General features: G+C 36.5%; 2 protein-coding genes across 2 annotated transcripts; one reads left to right on the top strand and one right to left on the bottom strand.

Moving 5' to 3' along the window:
• Positions 1-1,836: 1,836 nt before the first annotated feature.
• On the bottom strand, positions 1,837-2,850 carry LOC128035483 (uncharacterized). The gene is made up of 3 exons (XM_052625227.1): positions 2,606-2,850; positions 2,023-2,290; positions 1,837-1,965 (listed from the first exon to the last, which is right to left on the bottom strand). The coding sequence occupies exons 1-3, from the start codon at positions 2,848-2,850 to the stop codon at positions 1,837-1,839; spliced, it is 642 nt and encodes a 213-aa protein (XP_052481187.1).
• An 11,555-nt stretch (positions 2,851-14,405) lies between these two features.
• Positions 14,406-14,936, top strand: LOC128035482 (uncharacterized). Its single transcript, XM_052625226.1, has 2 exons — positions 14,406-14,608; positions 14,684-14,936. The coding sequence occupies exons 1-2, from the start codon at positions 14,406-14,408 to the stop codon at positions 14,934-14,936; spliced, it is 456 nt and encodes a 151-aa protein (XP_052481186.1).
• Positions 14,937-20,385: the final 5,449 nt, after the last annotated feature.

Here is a 20,385-nt window from a genome sequence, read left to right as displayed (position 1 = left end):
TTAGTGAGTGAATAAGATATGAAATGAAAGCTTAATGAGTCTATTTGTGCTTAAAAGAAAAAGAGCAAGCAAAAGAGTTATATATTTTGAGATATTTGTATTTTAGTGAGGTAGTGTTGGATTGATTTCGGAATCCCCTGTTCACTTTGGAAAATAATTAAACATTGTAAAAAAATAATTATGAGTTATAATTTATATTCTTAGTATCCTTAATGAGTATATTTTCAAAGAAAATAAACAGAAATATCATCTGAATTCTGTACAATGAGATAATTCATTTTTAGTAAAGAGAGGTCAGAGATGTTGAGCAAAGGAAACAGGGTGACTTTAAAGAATAAAATGTACTAATTGACTAAGAAAACAATTCTGAAAATTTTATGGTAATAAGATATGTAAGTCTAGAAAAAATTTTATGGTACTAATTCGAAAAAATTTTATGAAAATTTTATGGTAATAAAATGTACTTAATTTAGAGCTCAGTAGCTCGGATAAAAATAATTTAGTGACTGTGAACTCGACTAGATAGCTTTGAATTTAAATATAAGTGAATAGTGAAATTATGTATAATGCTATTTAAGCATGTTATATACATAAAGGATGTGGGATGGAGAGGAGGAAGAGGACAATAAAGTATATGAATGAATTGTGTATAATTGGTTACATGTTTGATTATAATCGATAAATGTTGAAATAGGAGTGATGCTTATATTGGTGCATTACTAGTCATGGTAAGCTCATGAGAGAAAATAAAGTTTCATAGCATATGCGTGTGGTATATTTGGCATGAAATGATGTTGTGAGTGGCTCATGAATTAACTCATGTTGGTAAGTTGATGCATAATTATAGTATTCAAATATATACATATTTGTAATATTTTGCTATGTGATTCGAAAAAAAGGGGAATAAATAGCATACTGAAAATTCGACCATGGTGCTAGTTTATGTTAAAGGAGTGTTTTATGGCATATATTAAGTAATTGAATGTTATGAATTTTGAGATTAATTTTCCAATCAAATAAATGACAAATGAATTGATTACGTATTCGTAATTTTGACATATGCTTGGTATATGAAACGTAATAATATAAGCTTGAATAAACTTTAAGTATTCGAATGACATGGATTTGATGGTGATAAGATTCGAACATTGAATTCATGAAGCATAGGTGATGTATTATTGTTGTGTGATAGCTTGGTTCGAGAAATTTGTTAGGTAAATGGTAAGTGAAAGCATTTATGGATATAGAAGAAAACTTGGAGTGAATATGAAATTTAGCTCAATTAAATGATTTCATCAATTAAACATTAAGTATACCAGAATGTGTTAGTGAATTACATATTCATAAATTGACATTCAATGTTCAGTTAGTGATATATGAAAATAACATGAAAAGATTTATGATTGTGATTAATATTGATTTTAACTTAAAGTGGATTCTTCAATATTGGATTGATTTATCAGATATATTGAGCATATGAATAGGTATGTATTGGGCCTCGTAAACCATAATTAGTGACTCGAAGATAATAATTTGAAAGTTTTTAATTTGGATGAAATTTTATAACTCGGTTTAATATGTTTATAAGTGTATTTATTCTCGTAATGCCTCGTACCCTATTCCAGCGTAGAATACGGGTAAGGGGTGTTACAATGTGACATCACCAGATTCGACCCTAATGTTTAGGCCAGGTTTGGGGTGTTACAGAGGATCCCTATCAGATATGATCGAAACTGGTACCACATGCAGTCTCACTATCTCAGACACATACAGTTTAGCCAGCTTCTACAGCGAGTAGTCAGTACGAAGCGGTATGAAATGAGCAAACTTGATCAATCAATCCACGATGACCCATACAGAATCATTCTTAGTAGGTGTTAGAGGCAACCCGCTAACGAAGTCCATAGTCTCCCGCTCCCACTCCCAAAGTGGAATCTTAACTGGCTGCAACAACCTTGAAGGCAACTGATAATCAGATTGAACCTGTTGGCATGTCTAACATTTACCCACAAAATCTGTAACCTCACGCTTAAGACCTGGCCACCAATATAACTCATGAAGGTCTTGGTATATCTTATTTCTACCATGATGCATATCATTCGGTGCACAGATTCTCCTACGGACACAGAGAACCCCTTCACTATCCAGTCCAAAATCCACAGTATTCCCACTATCAATTTGTCGAAAGCGAAGACCTAAAGACTCATCCTCCAACTGTTTACCCTTAATCTGCTCTATCCACATCGGTTTAACTTGGAGTTCAGCCAATAGACTACCATCATCAAATAAACTGAGACAAGCAAACATCACCCTCAGATCAGTCACAACCCTATGACTTAGTGCGTCGGCCACCACATTAGCCTTACTAGGGTGGTATTCAATCGTACAGTCGTAATCCTTAAGCAACTCAATCTATATACGCTGCCTAAGATTTAGCTCCTTCTGAGTGAGGAGATACTTGAGGCTCTTGTAATCCGTGTAGATGATACACTTTTCACCATATAAGTAATGCCTCCAGATTTTTAATGCGAACACCACCGCGGCCAACTCTAGTTCATGCGTCGTATAATTCGCCTCATGAGTCTTAAGCTAACGAGACGCATACGCTACCACCTTACCCTCTTGCATCAACACACATCCGAAATCGACATGTGAAGCATCGCTGTAGACAATAAAATCTTTTCCAGACTCTGGCTGTATCAAAACAGGGGCCTCAGTCAGTATAGTTTTGAACTTATCAAAGCCCTCTTGTTGCACATCAGTCCAGTTAAACGACACACCCTTACGTAGTAGCTTAGTCAAGGGTGCTGCAATTAGTGAAAAACCCTCTACAAATTGTCGTAATACCATGCTAGTCCCAGAAAACTACGAATCTCAGATATAGTCTTAGGCTATTTCCAATCCAAAACCGCCTCAATCTTTCGAGGATCGATCCTAATCCCCTCAACAGAAACCACATGGCCCAGAAATGTTACTTCCCGTAACCAGAACTCACATTTACTAAACTTGGAATACAGTTGTTTCTCTTGCAAGATCTGCAGAACCACTCTGAAGTGTTCTCGTGCTCATCCTCAGTCTTTGAGTACACTAGTATGTCATCAATAAATACCACCAGGAACTGATCTAGATAGGGCTAGAGCACTCGGTTCATCAGATCCATGAAAGCTGCTGGTGCATTCGTCAATCCAAATGGCATCACTAGGAACTTGTAATGACCGTATCGAGTCCTAAACGCTGTCTTGTATACATCAGTCTCCTTAACCCTCAACTGATGATATCCTGATTGGAGGTCAATCTTAGAGAAAATTGATGCCCCTCGAAACTGGTCAAAGAGATTATCTATCCTTTGTAAAGGATACTTATTCTTGATTGTCAACTTGTTCAATTGTCGATAGTCAATACACATACGCATGGATCCATCCTTCTTTTTCACGAACAGAACTGGTGCTCCCCACGGAGGCACACTAGGGCAGATGAACCCACGATCCTGTAACTCTTGAATCTGAGCCTTAAGCTCCACAAGCTCTTTTAGTGCCATTCTATAGGGAGCGATGGACACCGGAGTTGTATCAGGAAGGAGCTCAATCCCAAACTCTACTTCACGATTCGAAGGCAACCTAGGTAGCTCTTCAAGAAAAACTTTTGGAAAATCCTTAACCGTCCTAATATCCTTAACTGAAGAACCCCCAGAATCTGAAGCACTGATGTAGGCCAGATACGCCTCACATCCCTTACGAACCAAGTTTTTTGTCTTCAATGCAGAAATCACATTCGATAAGTAGTTCTGACATTCCTAATTATCACTACCTCGCTATCCTCTTCAGTTCTCAGTACAACCATTTCTGTAGCATAATTTAAATTCACTCGATGTTTAACCAACTTGTCTATTCCTAGTATCAGATCAAACTCTCCAAAAGGTAGTTCCATCAAATCAGCCAGAAAAATAGCCCCTTGAACCTCTAAAGGAACGTCTCTAAACAACTTATTTACCCTTATCGATTGTTCTCGCAAACTTAGTTCAGTCACCTCACTCGCAGTGCTCTCAACCAAGATACCCAAGTTCTCAGACATAGTACAAGCTATATAGCAGTAAGTGGATCCTATATCCATCAGTGCAGTATAAGGTACATTATAAACAAAGAATGCACCTGTGATAACATCCAGAGCATCTCCATCCTGTCAGCGACGTGCAACATAAACTAGAGCCGGCTGCCTCACCTCAGCATGACCAACACCTTTGCCTGGTGCTCTCTGACCACGACCCAACCTATTACCACCTCTGGCTTGAACACGGCGTCTTGGTGGCTGCTGAGCTACTCTCGGTGGTGGTGCAGTACCAGTATCTGGAGCTTGCATCTGCCCAGACCTCTGTAGACCCTCTCTAATACGGTGTTCTCATGAACCGCACCTCAAACAAGCCCTAGTTCTTTTCCAACACTCACCTTGATAGCGTCTACCATAGTCAGTACATGGTGGCTATCCAGTAGCAGCAATAGGAGTCCCAACCCAGATCGGCCTATCAACTCTGACCTTTTTCTTAGGCCTCTGAATGGAACTCGAGGGCTCTGAATCCCTCTTGCTCCTACCTCTCTCTTGGTTCTGGCACTCAACGCACTTCACTTCCTCAATGATCTTTGCCTTATCAACCAGTGTAGCAAAGTTTCACTCCCTCTATGGAGCTATCAAAACCCTCAAATCATCCCTGAGGCCATCCTCGAAGCGAACACATCGCTAGTACTCAGTCGCCACCATACCTCGCTCATAGCGTCTCAATCTTAGAAATTTGGCCTCATACTCAGCCACTGATCTATTTCCCTGAGTCAGATTTAGGAACTCCCTCCTATAGGATCCACATAACTGGCCCCCACATACTTCTCTTGGAAAGCGGTCTTAAAGGACTCCCAGGTCAGTCGATCGGGCTAAGTGCCCTCCTTAATAGTGAGCTACCACTTATACACTTCATCACGTAGCAGCGATACAACACCCTCTAATTTTTGCTCAGGAGTGCAGTCCAGATCATCCATAATCCTCCCTGTGGCCTCTACCCAATACTCAGCCACATTAGGGGCAACTCCAGCAATACCAATGAAAAGCTCATATTCGTTAGATGGGAGTCATTTTGTAACCAATCCGTAGTGTCCAGCTCTAGTATTGGGCCTAGTGACCGTCTCCAAAATCCTAAACATGGCCTGGAACAGTGCGTCGTCCCCAGCCACTCAATCATAAGACCTAGCCTCAGCCACAGGTGAAGCCGGTGTCTCACTAGTATTCAAATTAGGCAGATTGCCAGATGACGAAAACCCAGCTTGAGCACCTCTACGGCCTCTACCACGGCCTCTACCGCGGTATCAGTTTATAGTTCTAGTGTTTATTAACAGATATTTTATGAAAACAGTATCAGAAGTGTAAAGTTTGTTCAGTACATCGCAGTGCCAATCAATATCTATCAATTTTACTACAGTTTTAGTATACACTATTTTAAGTGTTTTCAGTACAGTCTATCTATAGTAGTCTTAGTATATCCTACCTATAGCAATTTCAAGATATACTATCAAAAATAATTTCAGTTTTAGTTTAGACAATTCTCAGTTTCAGAAAACATACTGCATTTTAGTAACAACATTTAGAAATCAGTTCTCATAATTCACGTATTAAAAACCCACATCCACAGTCGAGTTTTGCAACCTGGCTCTGTTACCACTAAATGTAACACCCCAAACCTGGCCTGGACGTTATGGTCAAATCTGGCGATGTCACATGGTAAAGTGTTTGAAAACCGTAGCTTGTGTTGGGAAACCATAACTTTGCTAAATACATTTTTCATTTAGAGTTCTTTCATTATTATTTATTAATTCTAATATCATTGTCATTAATCATTCGAAAGCTTTCAAAACGTTTAATCTATGCGAAAGCTTTTTAAAACAGATCCCGTAATCATGCGTATTTTGTTAAAACGTTTGTTTCTTTTGAAAACTCGAGTTTTCCTAAAACTAGTAGTTATAAATTGAAAATCCTAAATTTAAGAAAAATTCTTAAAGGGTAGATTTACAATAAAATTCCCAAATAAAATTTAAAATCATAATTAAGTACGAAACAGAGTCAAATAAGGATGTGTGGCCACCGCTGAGTCCTCCGCCGCACCGATCCGCCTAAGCCAAGGGATTACTTGTACAGATAAATCAGAAGGGTAAGTTTACGAAAGCTTAGTGTGTAATTCCCCATATAGAACAAGCCGATAAAATGCAGTCACGGTTTGGGCTTAAGCCCTTTTAGTACCAGATTCAATTCATTTTGGGCCTTAGTCCATTTCAATATAGAAAAAGTCATGCATTAGGGTCTTGCCCCATTACAGTATCAGTAATCAGTACAGTAACAGACATACAGTCACAAAATCCTACCCAGCCAGCCTCTACACACCAACTCCGTCCAACCCTACACGCCATGTGGGGATATAATCAATCCACCCATCCCTACACTCTAAAAAGTATCGAATGCGGCAGTAGACAGTAGTTTGCAGCTGAGCTGCCAGTAAATTAGGCTCGAGGCCTATCAGTACACTTCCTCCAAATATTACAATCCCTAACCCAATGCAATGCAATATACAAATATGACATGCTATACATAATATCATGCATGTAAATTGGCATACAGTATCAAATCATTAGGACATCATCATGCTTAATCATATCAGTCATATAGTCATTTCACTCAATTAAGGGTCTAGGTAAGCTTACCGACCTTACAGTAGGTCTATAGACGACTTGGGCGACCCGTGCAACCTTAGCAATTAAACAGTAAAAATAGACCTACAAGCCCATGATGTTCTCCCGTGTAGGCCCACACGCCTGTGTGGCCTACATGGCCCAAATTTGCCTTGGTCATGTAGCTCACACGGCCTGGCCCAAAAATCCTACACGCCTGTGTGATTCACCCGTGTAGGCCCATACGCCCGTGTGGGCCACACGGCCCAATTCGGTCCGGCCCGTGTATCGCACACGGCGAGCCTTATTATTATTTTAGTAATGCCCCGATTATTAATACCATAATTATTTAATTTAATTATTATTTTTCCTATTATCAAATAATTATTTAATTTATCCTATTTTAATTCCTATGACACAAAATCAAAATTTTCTCCTAAACCTATAATCTAATGTTCAATTCTTCTAACCCAGTTTTCGGGATGTGACTAAAATCTTTATAAGAGGAATCAAACCTGGGACTTTAGAATGAAATCACAATTATCTGTCCATCTAACTAAAAAACCTAATGTGTTAAAAATATTAATTAAAAATAAAAAAAGCTTGAAACAACATGAAATAAAAAAATACAGATGTGAGTTGAAGAGGAATCGAACTCAAAGACAACAACACTAACAATTAACCATTTCACCAAAAAAGGTAAATTATTAATTTACCAACTAAAAACATATTTTACAAATACTTTTTTCTTAAAAACTAATCATGCCACAATAATTGGGAGGAAATGGGGGTGGTGTCGATTATTGCAGCAGATGCCTATTTTCATAAATAATTTTCTTATCCTGTTTTGGTATTTAATTATTGGGTTTTATACCCAAGTAATATTAATAAATTAAATAAATACTTAAATAGGCAAATTGAACAGTGCCCCCACGATGTCACCTGAGTAACTGACAGCACCCTTCCGCTGCCACCGATGATTTACATGATGTACACCAGTTCAAAGTAAATGGACAGAGGCTGAAATACTATTTTGGCAACAGTGATCAAAAGTAGGCAAAGACAATTAAATTGGTCGAAAAGTTTACTCTTTAATTAGTACTCTGTGATTTTAGTTTATTTTATTTATGTTTTGTTAAAATTTGTTTTCCTTCCTTTTTGTAGAATAAATTAGGTACCTTTGTCGGCGCATTAAAATTTTACTGTCGGTGCATTCCATAAGTTTGTACTACTATTTATATCTCATCAAAATTCAGGGAAATTTAAATTCCATCGTTGGATCAAAAATCACTCACCCTTATATCTCTCCACAAAACAACACGCCTCTCCATCTTCCTTTTTCACTCACTATAAATCCTCTCCATTGTACCGACTGTCACGCATTCAAGCAACCATTTTTATTTTTTCTTCTCAAGATCATATCTTTTTAAGTTTAAACCGCATCCCTCAACAAAAGATGGAAAAAAACAAAAGGCTCGGTCAAGAAAGCCACCAAATCTGGTGAACATGCAATAGAAAGTCGTTGCTGAAGAAGAAGAAGTTGCTGAAAATAAGAAAGAAAAAGAAGAAGATTCTGTTGAGAAGACTGTCACCGTAGCCGAGTCTACAGATGCAAAAATTGATAATTGGGAGCGAGACTGTTCAAAGTTGCCTCTCTAGGTGGCCTCTCCTATATAGGAAGCAGCCGATGATGTTGGGGCAAAGTCGGGAGCTGAGGAGCAATTTGAAGACTGTGCAAAACCAAAAGAAAAGAAAAGGAAGCGCTCCAAGGATAAAAACAAAAGAAGGAGGAGAAAGAAACATCATACAGCCTCATCGACGGCTGCGGATAACTAACTTAGTTTATTTTAAGCTTTAGTTGTAGTATTCATGCACTGCATGTAGCTGTAAGTTTTATTTTGATAAGTATACATTGTCATTGCATTTTTTTTATTGTCATTACATTTTCATGTTAGTCAATTGGGGACAATTCAAACTTTAAGTTTGGGGGAATGCACATGGGGCTTGGAAATGTACCCACATTTCAATTCTTTTTCTTTTGGTAATGAAGCATGCAAGGTTTGATTATAGTTATTGAAAATTGTTCAAAAATTTCTGTTACATTCGATGCTTAATTCTTGAATCATGTGAATTATCAATGAATGAGTTGGATAATTTTAACAGAAGGATGTAACTTCATTTGTTTGATGAATGGATTAGGTTGCATTAGTAGTGGATGACTACTATCATTCCTTAAATCCTGAATGAATATGCTTTTTATAGCTGCTTATATATTTATATATAGTTATAAATTAGAGACACTTCAAAGTGGGTGTAGTATGGAATGTTAAAAAGGGAACACTCCAATACAAATGTTAGAAAAATCGATCTGGCCGAAGGTTTTCGCTACATGAGTGTGTGTCGGCGCAATTACGTAATCTCTGGGGGTTTGTTGCACCCCATCGTTACTTCTCAGGAACAAGGGTACAGTAATGCAACGGTATCCCTTATTTCAAAAAAAAAGGTGTATATATAATATATAAATACTTAGTATTGTACAAAAAATGTTGTAATGGTAGATAGAACTTAGGGTTTTAAGCATGATGCTAACATTGATGAAGTTGCAACTTTATTCATTCATGCTTATGAATTTTCGATGAATTATTCTTTCATCTGAATGTGATTCATCCACTGGGAATTTAGAGGGTTCAAGTTGGTAGAATGATCATTTGCCTTAGTAAATTTTTTGTAGCCTTTCTAGTTTCTATTTTACTTGAGGACAAGCAAAAACTCAAGTTTGGGAGTGTGATAGCACCAGAAAGAACATAGGTTTTCCCCCTTTCTTATTGGTTAAATTGTTCCCATTTAGTTATCCTTAGCATACGTTTTAGCATTTTTAGTTTAGTAAATTGCATTTTATAACTTAGTAATCCTAGCCTATTTTATCCTTAATTTTGCTATCTTTTTGTATTAATGTCGATGCATAAATGAATTCCAGATTGGGTCCAGAATTCTCGTCGCACTTGACAGTTCTCCAATAAGAATGAAAATTATGTGTGCTATCCAATCTAGTATAACCAACTTGTATGATATGAACCGGCTCGGGTTAATCGAGTTGTTTCACAAGTTTGCCCGATCATCAACGAGGAGTAGTCAGAGTTATCGAAAATGGGTGATTCAGGCTAAGGATGCGGAAGCTTATAAAAGGTTTTAGAGATGAATGGTAGGTTTAATAAAATGTAGTAGGTTCGGTTAAGAATAAAATAAGAAAAAAGGTAATTGGATAATTGATGGAAATGGAAGAGGAAACTTAAGCGTCAAGTTCGATTTGATACTATAGCGAATATCGCCCCGGGACTTACATGACTTAAGGTAATCGATGTAAATAGAAGGATGGACCTCGACTCGTTACTTAGCAAAGTAAGAACCGAAGTTATATTGAGATGGATGAACACCACACCAGGATTGGTGATAAGTTTGGAAAGAGTTCGGTTGACGCCACTAGCATGCTAGATAAGCCAAATCGAGACTCACACGAAATATGAGAGGGAGAAACCTCACAAGAACAATAGTTCATTCAGAAATTTGACAAAAAGTCCTTTTACAATGAAATTAATCAACTATATATAGCCATGACATTGGCTAGCCGAATAGACAAGTAAAGATGCTGAATGGTCAGCAAAATAAATGCTAATTAGGTTGGAAAATTCCATGTAGCTTCCTAGAACATCCAAGGGAAGTTTCTTAGCTTGTAAGACTTGAATGGACAGCTTCTAGATGGTGTTAACTCAGCTGGAAAGATTCATGGAATCTCTTCAATGCTTGGCTGACCATTGAACTATACGAAAAGCTTTGAATGGTGTCTTTTGATGCTCACGAGGAGCCTTGAGCAGAATAAGCATGCTAGGTTTATTCTCCTCTCCTTAATGCCATTCCAAGCATGTACCTGCTGGTAATTAACTCTTGTCCATTGTTCTTCACGAAAAGGCATATGGGAAAAAGGAGAAATCAGCAGCTTTTAATGCTATCCATGCATTCTATCTTCAGCAGCTCATTAATGGACGTCCCTTGCATGCTGGACAGCTCCTTTAATACATGTTTTACTGCACATTGAATTCGGCCAGCATGACTCCTTTAAGGCTTTTGTTGAACACGAAAAAGGTGTATTGGAGAAAGGCAATCATCAGCCTCTTCCTTAATTGCAAGTCAAAGTGCATGCTTCTCCATTAATTACCGTCCATTAAATAGCCACATGAAAAACACCAAGACTCCTTTAAAGTCGTCCAAGGAGGATGTACCAAGATGAATTGATTCAAGAAATTAAATTCATTATGGACACATTAAATTCAAGAAGAAAGAATTAAACCCGCACATTAAATTGGTCTTTAAATTCGTGACTTAGACATAATAAATCAGCATCTTAAGAAAAATTAAATTGGCAGCAACTTAATCAATAAATATGCTCATAAATTCGGCTGAAGCTAAAGACTCATAAAATAGGGCAACAAGAAGGCACATTAAATTTCGGTAGTAACTAGACATATTAAATGATGTAATGAGCTAACTAAGACATATTAAATTGTTGTACTAAATAAAACACAATCAATTGAACTCAAGAAATATTAAAGATGTTCAGATTTAAACAAATTAATTTACTAACACTTATTTGAGCCAAACTAAAGCTAATAAACTAACTCATTTAATTTATTTCAGCAAATAAAAAATGCATGAAATTAAATAAAAGGGAATTAAGCTCAACGAGCTAGAATCAGCTCGAATTGAGTTCCATGGAGCTGGAACAAGCTAGTTCAACTTGCAAAAGTTTTCGAATGGCACTTGATGAATTGAACCAAGTATGTTTTCGGGGCAGGGTCGTATCACTGTATGTACAAGGATAGAATAATTGTGAGGAAAGGACACTTGTACTGTTGGAGGAGGACATAAAATGTGGACATGAGAAGAAAAATGGAGCTTTTTTTTCTGGTTCATCATCCGATCTTGAAGCTTGCAGCCACAGCAACTTAAGCCTCTTATGGGTGAACCAACGTGAAAACCAGATGCAGACTAGCTTTTGACAAGAAAACCTAAGTGCGAGACAAGAGGGAATAGAGAGATTTAGTCGAGTTGTCTAGGAATAGTATTCTCCACTCGATTCTTTCTTATTTCTTTATGAATGCTGGTGATTATTCTCCGTTTTCTGTTTATATGGAAGTACACATGAATTCTTAACTAAATGTTAACTTATTCAATCTTTCTTTTATTATTTAATCTTGGGGTTTGAATATTTTTTAACACGGAAGTGTTATTGCAGTCATTGACACAGGAAAGTGCAGTGACAGTTTGAGCCAACAAGGAAGTTGACTGAAGATTAGAGGAATTACGTCCACTTGTTCTTAATAGTGTCATATTTCCATCATCGGAAGGTGAGATTAGTATGCACGTTTAAGTCTCGGATTAAATAGAGGAGTGACACTCGGTATGAAACACGTTGAACTTTATTACTTCGACACCTATCTTTTTATACCTTGTGAGCACTTAATAGTCTGCTGAAGATTCATGTTGGGGATCCTAGTTTATCATTATCTTATTTTATTTTATTGTTTTCAAGTTATTGCATTGACAACTATTCTCATAATTTATCTCATTTCCATTTAGTTGTTGCACTGGCATTAATAGACAAAAGACTACAATCCCTATGGGATCGATATCTGACTGACTCACATTTGTCTACTATACTTGTATTGATGGTGTACGCTTACACATTATTGTTTTGATGTTAAACAGCCGATCACTACACCTGTTACTTCTTAGAGGTCTGTGCCTGCACCTAGGGGTTGCGGGTCGAGTCAAGGTGGTTTATTTTCGAAAGGTGGTCTTAGAAAAAGGAATGATGCTGTTACTCATCAGTTGGAGGTTAGAGTGCCAGCCCGAGCTTATGTTGTGTGGACACGTGAGGATGGTGATGCTAATGACGTTGTGACAGGTATCTTTTTATTACATTCAGAACTTGTTTATACTTTGATAGATCTAGAATCTTTGCATTTGTATGTTAATACTAAATTAGTTAGATCGGGGAGTTTAAAATCTGAGGCATCTAGAGTATCGATAATGGTGTCTAGTCTGTTGGGGCAATTTGTGCTAGTGGACCAGGTGTGTAGGAGATGCCCGTTAGTGATACAGAATATAACCTTCCCCGTTGATTTGTTGATAATGCCGTTTGGCAATTTTGATATGATTTTGGGTATGGATTGGCTTATGGAAAATGGAGTTATTCTGGATTACCGTAAAAAGAAGTTTGTTGTTCAGAGCAAAGACAGTGGTATTATTGATGTGAATGGTGTTCGAACGAGTGGTTCAACTCGTATCATTTCAGTAATTTGAGTAGATAAACTTCTTAATCAAGGCTGTGAAGCTTTTCTAGCCTATGTTATCAATTCAAATTCTAGTGATAGTCAGAGCAGTAAAATCTGAACTCTTTACAAATTCCCTGATGTGTTTCCCGAGGAATTAACGAGATTACTACCAGATTAGGAGGTTGAGTTCGCAATTGAAGTGTTTATTGGTACGGCTCCGGTGTCAATGTCCCCTTATCGTAGGGCACCCACAGATTTGAAAGAATTAAAAGTGCAATTGTAAGATTTACTGGATCGCGACTTTATACGCCCTAGTATACCGCCTTGAGGAGCTCCAATACTTTTCGTCAAAAAGAAAAATGGCTCGATGTGGCTTTGTATTGACTATCAACAATTAAATAAGTTGAAAATTAAGAATCAATACCCTCTAACTCGTAATTATAACTTATTTGATCAACAAAAAGGAGCTTCTCTCTTTTTTAAGATTGATTTGAGATCGAGTTACTATCAGTTGAAAGTGAAAGATAGTGACGTACGAAAGACATCATTTCATTTGCATTATGGCCATTATGAATTCTTAGTGATGCCTTTTGGGTTGACGAATGCTCCGGTGCCATTCATGGATCTCATTAATCGTATTTTCCAACTGTATTTGGATCAATTTGTGGTATTTTTTATTGACGACATTTTGATCTATTCAAAACCCGAATCCAAGCATAAGCAACATCTCAGAATTGTTTTGCAAGTGTTACGAGAGAAACGGTTATAGGGAAAGCTCAGCAAGTGTGAATTCTGGTTATCAGAGGTGGTATTTTTGGGTCAAGTTATCTCGGTGGATGGGATCAGAGTTGATTCAAGAAAGATCGAGGCAATTGTTCAGTGGAAAGCACCGACGAATGTATCAGAGGTTCACAATTTTCTTGGATTAGGTGGTTATTACCAAAGATTTGTGAATGGATTTTCGAAGATAGCTTTGCTAATGACAATGTTGTTGCATAAAAATGTTCATTTCGTTTGGAGTGACCAATGTCAAGAAAGTTTTGAGAAATTGAAGCAGATGTTGACTAAAGTTTTGACTTTACCAAAATAGGAAAAGGATTTTGTGGTTTATAGTGATGCTTCTTTGAACGGTTTCAGTTGTGTTTTGATGACGAATGGGAAAGTGATTGCTTATGCATCTTGTCAGCTAAAAATGCATGAATGCAACTATCCAACGTACGATTTAGAGCTAGCTGCTGTGGTTTTTGCTCTAAAGATCTAAAGACACTACCTGTACGGCGAAAAGTGTCATATCTATATTGATCATAAGAGTCTCAAATACCTCCTATCTCAAAAGGAGTTGAATTTGAGAAAATGACGTTAGGCCGAGCTTATGAAAGTTTTTGATTGTGTTATTGATTACCATCCTGGTAAAGCTAACGTCGTAGCTGAAGCGTTGAGTAGAAAAGTAGTAGTTGAATTGCGAGCAATGTTTGCTCAGCTCAGTATCAATGATGATGGAAGCTTATTGGTTGAACTAAAGATCAAACTAATGATATTTGATCGGATCAAGTCAGCGCAGTTAGATGATGACAAGTTGGCGAAGAAAAGAGAAATGATTTAGAATGGCATATTTAAAAATTTAATCATTGATGGTTGTGATTGCTTAAGGCTTCATAACCGAATCTGTGTTTCGTATGTTTCAGAATTAAAGGAGTTGATACTTCGAGAAGCTCATGATAGTCCTTTTGCTTTGCATCCTGGAGAAATGAAAATGTACTGCGATCTGCGAGAATCCTATCGGTGGCCAGGAATGAATATAGACGTGGTCGAGTATGTGGTTAAATACTATACTTGTCAACGAGTTAAGGCAGAACATCATGTTCCCACAGGATTACTTCAGCCTATTTCTATTCCTGAGTAGAAATGGGACCGTATCACGTTGGATTTTGTAACGGGGTTACCTTTACCAACAAGTAAGAAGAATGTTTTGTGGATGATTGTTGATCGACTCACAAATTTGGCTCATTTCTTAGTAGTCAAGACTAATTGGTCACTCCAAAAGATTGCTGAAGTTTATATTTAGGAAATTGTGAGATTGCACGATGTCCCTATGTTGATAATCTCTGATCGAGATCTGCGGTTCACTTTGAGATTTTTGAAATAGTTGCAGGAATCTCTTGTTACGCGACTTAATTTTACCACAACTTTTCACCCGTAGAGAGATGGACAATCTGAATGTGTTATTCATATTTTGGAAGATATGCTTCGCACTTGTGTTATTAACTTTAAATCAGGTTGGGAGCGTTAGTTACCTTTGGCCGAATCCATATATAACAATAGCTTTCAATCGAGTATTCAAGTGGCTCCGTACAAAGCTTTATACGGTCATAGGTGTCAAACACATATTTACTGGTTGGAATTGGGTGATAGAAGAATGATAGGGCCGGAACTAATCCAAGAAATGGAAAATATTGTTAAAAAATTTGAGATAGATTGAAGACAATTTTCGATAAACATAAATCGTATGCAAATTTGAAACGTCGAGATATTTAATTTTCTATTAGTGACAAAGTATTTCTTAAAGTTTCGTCTTGGAAGAAAATTTTGAGATTTGGTCGAAAAGGGAAGCTGATTCCTCGATTTATCAGACCGTATGAGATCACAGAGAGAATGGGACCAGTTGCGTATTGTTTACCTTTTCCTACGGAATTACAAAAAAATACATGACATTTTTCACGTGTCAATGCTTAGAAGAAATCGATAGGATCCGTCTCACGTTATTTCGACGGAAGACATTGAGATTCAACCCGACTTGTCTTATGAAGAAGAACCGGTTGAGATTTTGGCTCGCGAGGTGAAAGAGTTGCATAATAAGCAAGTTTCGTTAGTGAAAGTGCTATGGCGTAGTTATAGTGTCGAGGAAGCGACTTGGGAACCAGAAGAGACGATGAGATCTCAGTACCCCAATCTCTTTTCAAGTGAATTTTGGGGACGAAATTTAATTAAGGGGGGAGAATTATAAAGACCCTATAGTTAGGAGTGTCGAAAACTACATTCCCAGGATCCCATTCCCGTAAATAGAATATTTACGAAGTTAGTTGTTTACTTAAATAGAATTTGTTTACTTAAATATTTACGAAGTTAGTTTTTTACTTAAATAGAATTTGGCTAAGTGAATTTCCACGATTTGTAAGTTTTTTAAATGTAGGGATCAAATTGTATAAGTATTCGAAGTGGAATTATAAGATTAAAATTAACTAAAGGACCAATGTAGTAAATATACCTTTATATTAGGTAGTGGACGGCGTTAATGGGTATTAATATATATAAGTTATATATTACGATTTATAAAATAAAATAAATATGTATAAAGGTTATAATAATAAAAGTAATAATAATAAAAGAAAGGTTAAAGAAATTGAATAGAAAATGATGCAAATAATTGAGAAAGAAAAGAAAGGGAGAAAAGAGAAAAGCACGCACGGCCTAGGGTTTCAAATTGTTCCAACTTCAATTGGTTAGTCAATTTAGTCACTTTTCTTATAATTATTATATTTTTGGAATCCTGGTGTTAAGTACTACCTGACCCATGTCGAAATTTTTAACATTCATTAAGATTTTAGATATTGTTTTTGTTGAATAGTTTTAGTATTAGTGATTTAATTAATAAATTTTAAGTTAGAAATCGAAAATGACTAAATTGTAAAGCAAATTTTAAATTTTGAGTAAATAGGGACTAAATTAGAAAAATTAAAAATTTAGGGTATAATTGAAAGTAGGAGTTCAATTTAGTTTAAAGTGAAATAAGTATGAAAATATAAAGTTAATTGTGAAGAATAAAAATTAGTCTCGTTTAGGGACTAAATTGGAATATAAGAAAATATTGAGTAAAAATTGAAATATTCAATGTGAAATTGAATTGTGTTGTATTGATGTATTTTAATTGTTTTAATTCCGTAGCTAACGTCGTACCTGAATCCTCGACTAAAAAGGGGAAGGATAAAATCGACGTCGAATAGCTTAGAATCCACGTTTGTACTTCTATAATCCGAACCTAGTTGTTAATTGTTGTATTTTGATTTAATGCATATGGCAAGTGGTTAAGGTGAGTATTTTGGCACTTTGATAGTGAATTGAATTTATAGTTAATTGAAATGGATTGAATTGGCATATACAGTATGAATGTATTAATTATTTGAATTGAAATGAATATATGTGTAAATGTGATCATGTGCAAATATGAGAATTGGATATTAGTTGTATTTGAAAAGTGAAATGATACCCTATTAACTATATCAGGTTGAGCCGAATATAGATGGCATGCTATGATAGGAAGGGTTCAGGGATTTCTTCGACTTGGATACGATGAGGCATTGGGTGCCAATTTTCTTCAATTTAATCGATGAGATAGTGGGTTTCAATTTATATAGTGCTAGGCGCAGATATTACTTCATATTTATCCGATGAGGCACTGAGCGGCAAACTGGTGTGTTGGTTGAATCCGTGCATCCGTCAGAGTCCGAGTCGTGTTAATAGGGGTAATTAAAGAATAAAGTTCTATGATCGATATTGAATGGCATGGTATGTGAAATGGAAATGAGATAGTGAATTTGAAACATGAAAAATGAGATATGTTGTGATTAAATAAAATACATGAGTTAAGTACTCATGAATTGAATATGGAATGGATCATGCCTTTATATAAACAAAATTGAATTGATATGTGAAAAGCTATTTATATAGCAAGTGATGTGAATTGAGATATTTGTTAAACAAATCAAATATGATAGCATGTGAAATTTGAGTATAGTATGAAATAATATGGTAATGTGCTTGAATTTGAAATGATGGTATATGATAATTGTGAGCTTAGACAATAGTATGTTCGTATAATTCAAATTATGCATTCTTGTATCATTATGTCTTTCATTGTTTTGATTATAGAAATATCACTGAGTTTTACTCAGCGTACGGTTTTGTTTTTCGTGCACAGATTAGGTACTTCTCTTTTGATCACCGACTCAGCATCCAACAACGATCCCAATCTCAAATGTGGTGATGTTTATCTTTTGTAATGGAATGTACCTAGGATGTGTTTGGTTTGTAATGAATTTAGTATATGTGATGTAATTGAGTTTAAGTAAAATTTTGGTTTGGTATATATATAAACTTATGTTTGTGTTTGGAGCCATAATTTGGCATGTTGATTTGAACCAAGACTTGTTAGGTGTTTGTGAATTTAAGTTTGAAGTTTTAGGTAGATACAAGCTAGGCCAAATTGATTGATTTTGGCATGTTTAAAACTTTGAATTGAATGATGCATTAATGATATGTTTTGATGATATAAATGTAGTACCAATGAGGGTACATTGGCTAGGCACCTAGGATGATTGTTTTGGCATGTTTTGAGTGTCTTTAATCGTGTTTTGATTAGGTTAAATGAATGGTTTTTGAGTTGCTTAATGCACAAGCAAGTAGGAAATGGTAAACTTGTTGTTTAAGGAACATTTTAGGTCCACACGAACGTGTGACTTGGCCATGTGAGATACACGGCTGGCACACGGGGGTGCAAGGCCATTTCGAGGGTTACACGACTTGGCACATGGGTGTGTAGCTTGACTGTGTGACCCAAGTGAGAGAGTTACACGGGCACAGACATGGGTTGGGACACAGCTGTGTGCCCCTACTTTGAATGCCCACACAACTTGAGACCGGGAGTGTGTCTCAGCCGTGTGAGTTACACAGCCTAGCCACACGGCCGTGTGACCCCTGTAGTTGAATGTTTCTAACTTTTCCTAAATTTTTCAAGTGTTTTCGATTTAATCCCAAATCATTTCTAAAGTGATATTTAGTCCTCAAATGATCGAATAAGGGACGTTATGTATGTCTAATGAATGATTTAGATTATGTTTATTCAGTAATGCTCTGAAACCCTATTCTAGCGATAGATACAGGTTAGGGGTGTTACATATGTAATGCCCCGCAACCTTTTAGCGTTGTATGATGACCATATTCTCAAACATGGTGGAAAACTTCCTTGAAGCCTTCATGGATGATTTCTTTATGTTTGGCAATGATTTTGATGATTGCTTAAAAAATCTGGAATTGGTTTTGTACCATTGTGAAGAAACAAATCTTATTTTGAACTAGGAAAAATGCCACTTCATGGTTAATGAAGGAATTAATCTAAGGCATAGGATATCGTAGCGAGGGATTGAAGTGGACAGAGCAAAAACTGAAGTAATAGAAAAATTGCCACATCCCACTAGTGTCTAGGGTATTAGAAGTTTTTTAGGTCATGCGGGATTTTATAAAAGATTCATTAAAGATTTCTTGAAGATATCTAAACCCTTGTGCACCTTGCTGGAGCAAAATAGTCCTTTTAATTTTGATGAACATTGCTTGGTATCTTTCGAGGAATTGAAGAAATGGCTGGTAGCAGCACCAACTATAATATCACCAGAATGGACACTGCCTTTTTAATTCATGTGTTATGCCAGAGGTTATGTTGTAGGAGCAGTGTTAGGCAAAGGAAAGACAAAGTACTATGTGTAATATATGATGCGAGCAGAACCCTGACAGATGCACAGCTTAACTATACCACCACAAAAAAGGAGTTATTGGTTGTGGTGTTCGCATTTGATAAATTATGCTTTTCTCTAGTTGGTACCAAGGTCACAGTCTACACGGAACACTCTGCTATTAAGTATTTGGTGAACAAGAAAGATGCCAAGCTAAATAGTGATTCAGTGGATACTCTTGTTACAAAAGTTCGACTTGGAAATTAGAGATTAAAAAGGGACTTGAAATCAAGTGGCTGATCACCTGTCAATGTTAGAATCTGGAAATGAAGATGGCTATGGAAAATTTATTAAAGAAGACTTCCTAGATGAGCAATTGTTAGTTATCATGGCATTACCTTGGTATGCCGATATAGTGAACCTTTTAGTAAGTGGTTTGATGCCATCTGATCTCAACAGCCAAAGAAGACGAAAATTCCTTCATGATGTCAAACATTACTATTGGGATGAAACCATCCTATTTAAGCATTGTGCTGATCAGATAATTAGGAAGTGTGTCACTAGTGACGAAATACATAACATTCTGTAACATTGTCATTCAGCTCCTTACGGAGGACACTTTGGAGGAATTAGAATTACTGCCCACTTTAGCCAAGATTTTATTGGTCGAGTCTGTTCAAGGATGCTCATGAATTTTATCAGTCATGTGATTGTTGTCAGAGGACAGGAACTCTATCTAGGAGAAACAAATTGCGGTTGTAAAATATTATGGAGATTGAGTTGTTTGATGTATGGGGAATAGATTTTATGGGCCCATTTCCACCGTCAGTGGGTAACCTGTACATACTA

Source organism: Gossypium raimondii, chromosome 12 (genome assembly GCF_025698545.1).
Source record: "Gossypium raimondii isolate GPD5lz chromosome 12, ASM2569854v1, whole genome shotgun sequence".
Classification (NCBI taxonomy): Eukaryota; Viridiplantae; Streptophyta; class Magnoliopsida; order Malvales; family Malvaceae; genus Gossypium; species Gossypium raimondii.
Note: the sequence above shows the minus strand (reverse complement) of the source record. Positions and strands in the feature narration are given on the sequence as shown.

Bases quoted from the DNA above. Each gene is read 5' to 3' on its own strand.
- LOC128035482 (XM_052625226.1), top strand. From the start codon at position 14,406: ATGAAAGTTTTTGATTGTGTTATTGATTACCATCCTGGTAAAGCTAAC. The intron at 14,609-14,683 runs GTTGGCGAAGAA...TGATTGCTTAAG, and splicing joins GCGCAGTTAGATGATGACAA to GCTTCATAACCGAATCTGTG.
- LOC128035483 (XM_052625227.1), bottom strand. From the start codon at position 2,850: ATGGTATTACGACAATTTGTAGAGGGTTTTTCACTAATTGCAGCACCC. The intron at 2,291-2,605 runs GTATGCGTCTCG...TGCTTGTCTCAG, and splicing joins CAAGAGGGTAAGGTGGTAGC to TTTATTTGATGATGGTAGTC. The intron at 1,966-2,022 runs GTTACAGATTTT...TCTGATTATCAG, and splicing joins GGCCAGGTCTTAAGCGTGAG to TTGCCTTCAAGGTTGTTGCA.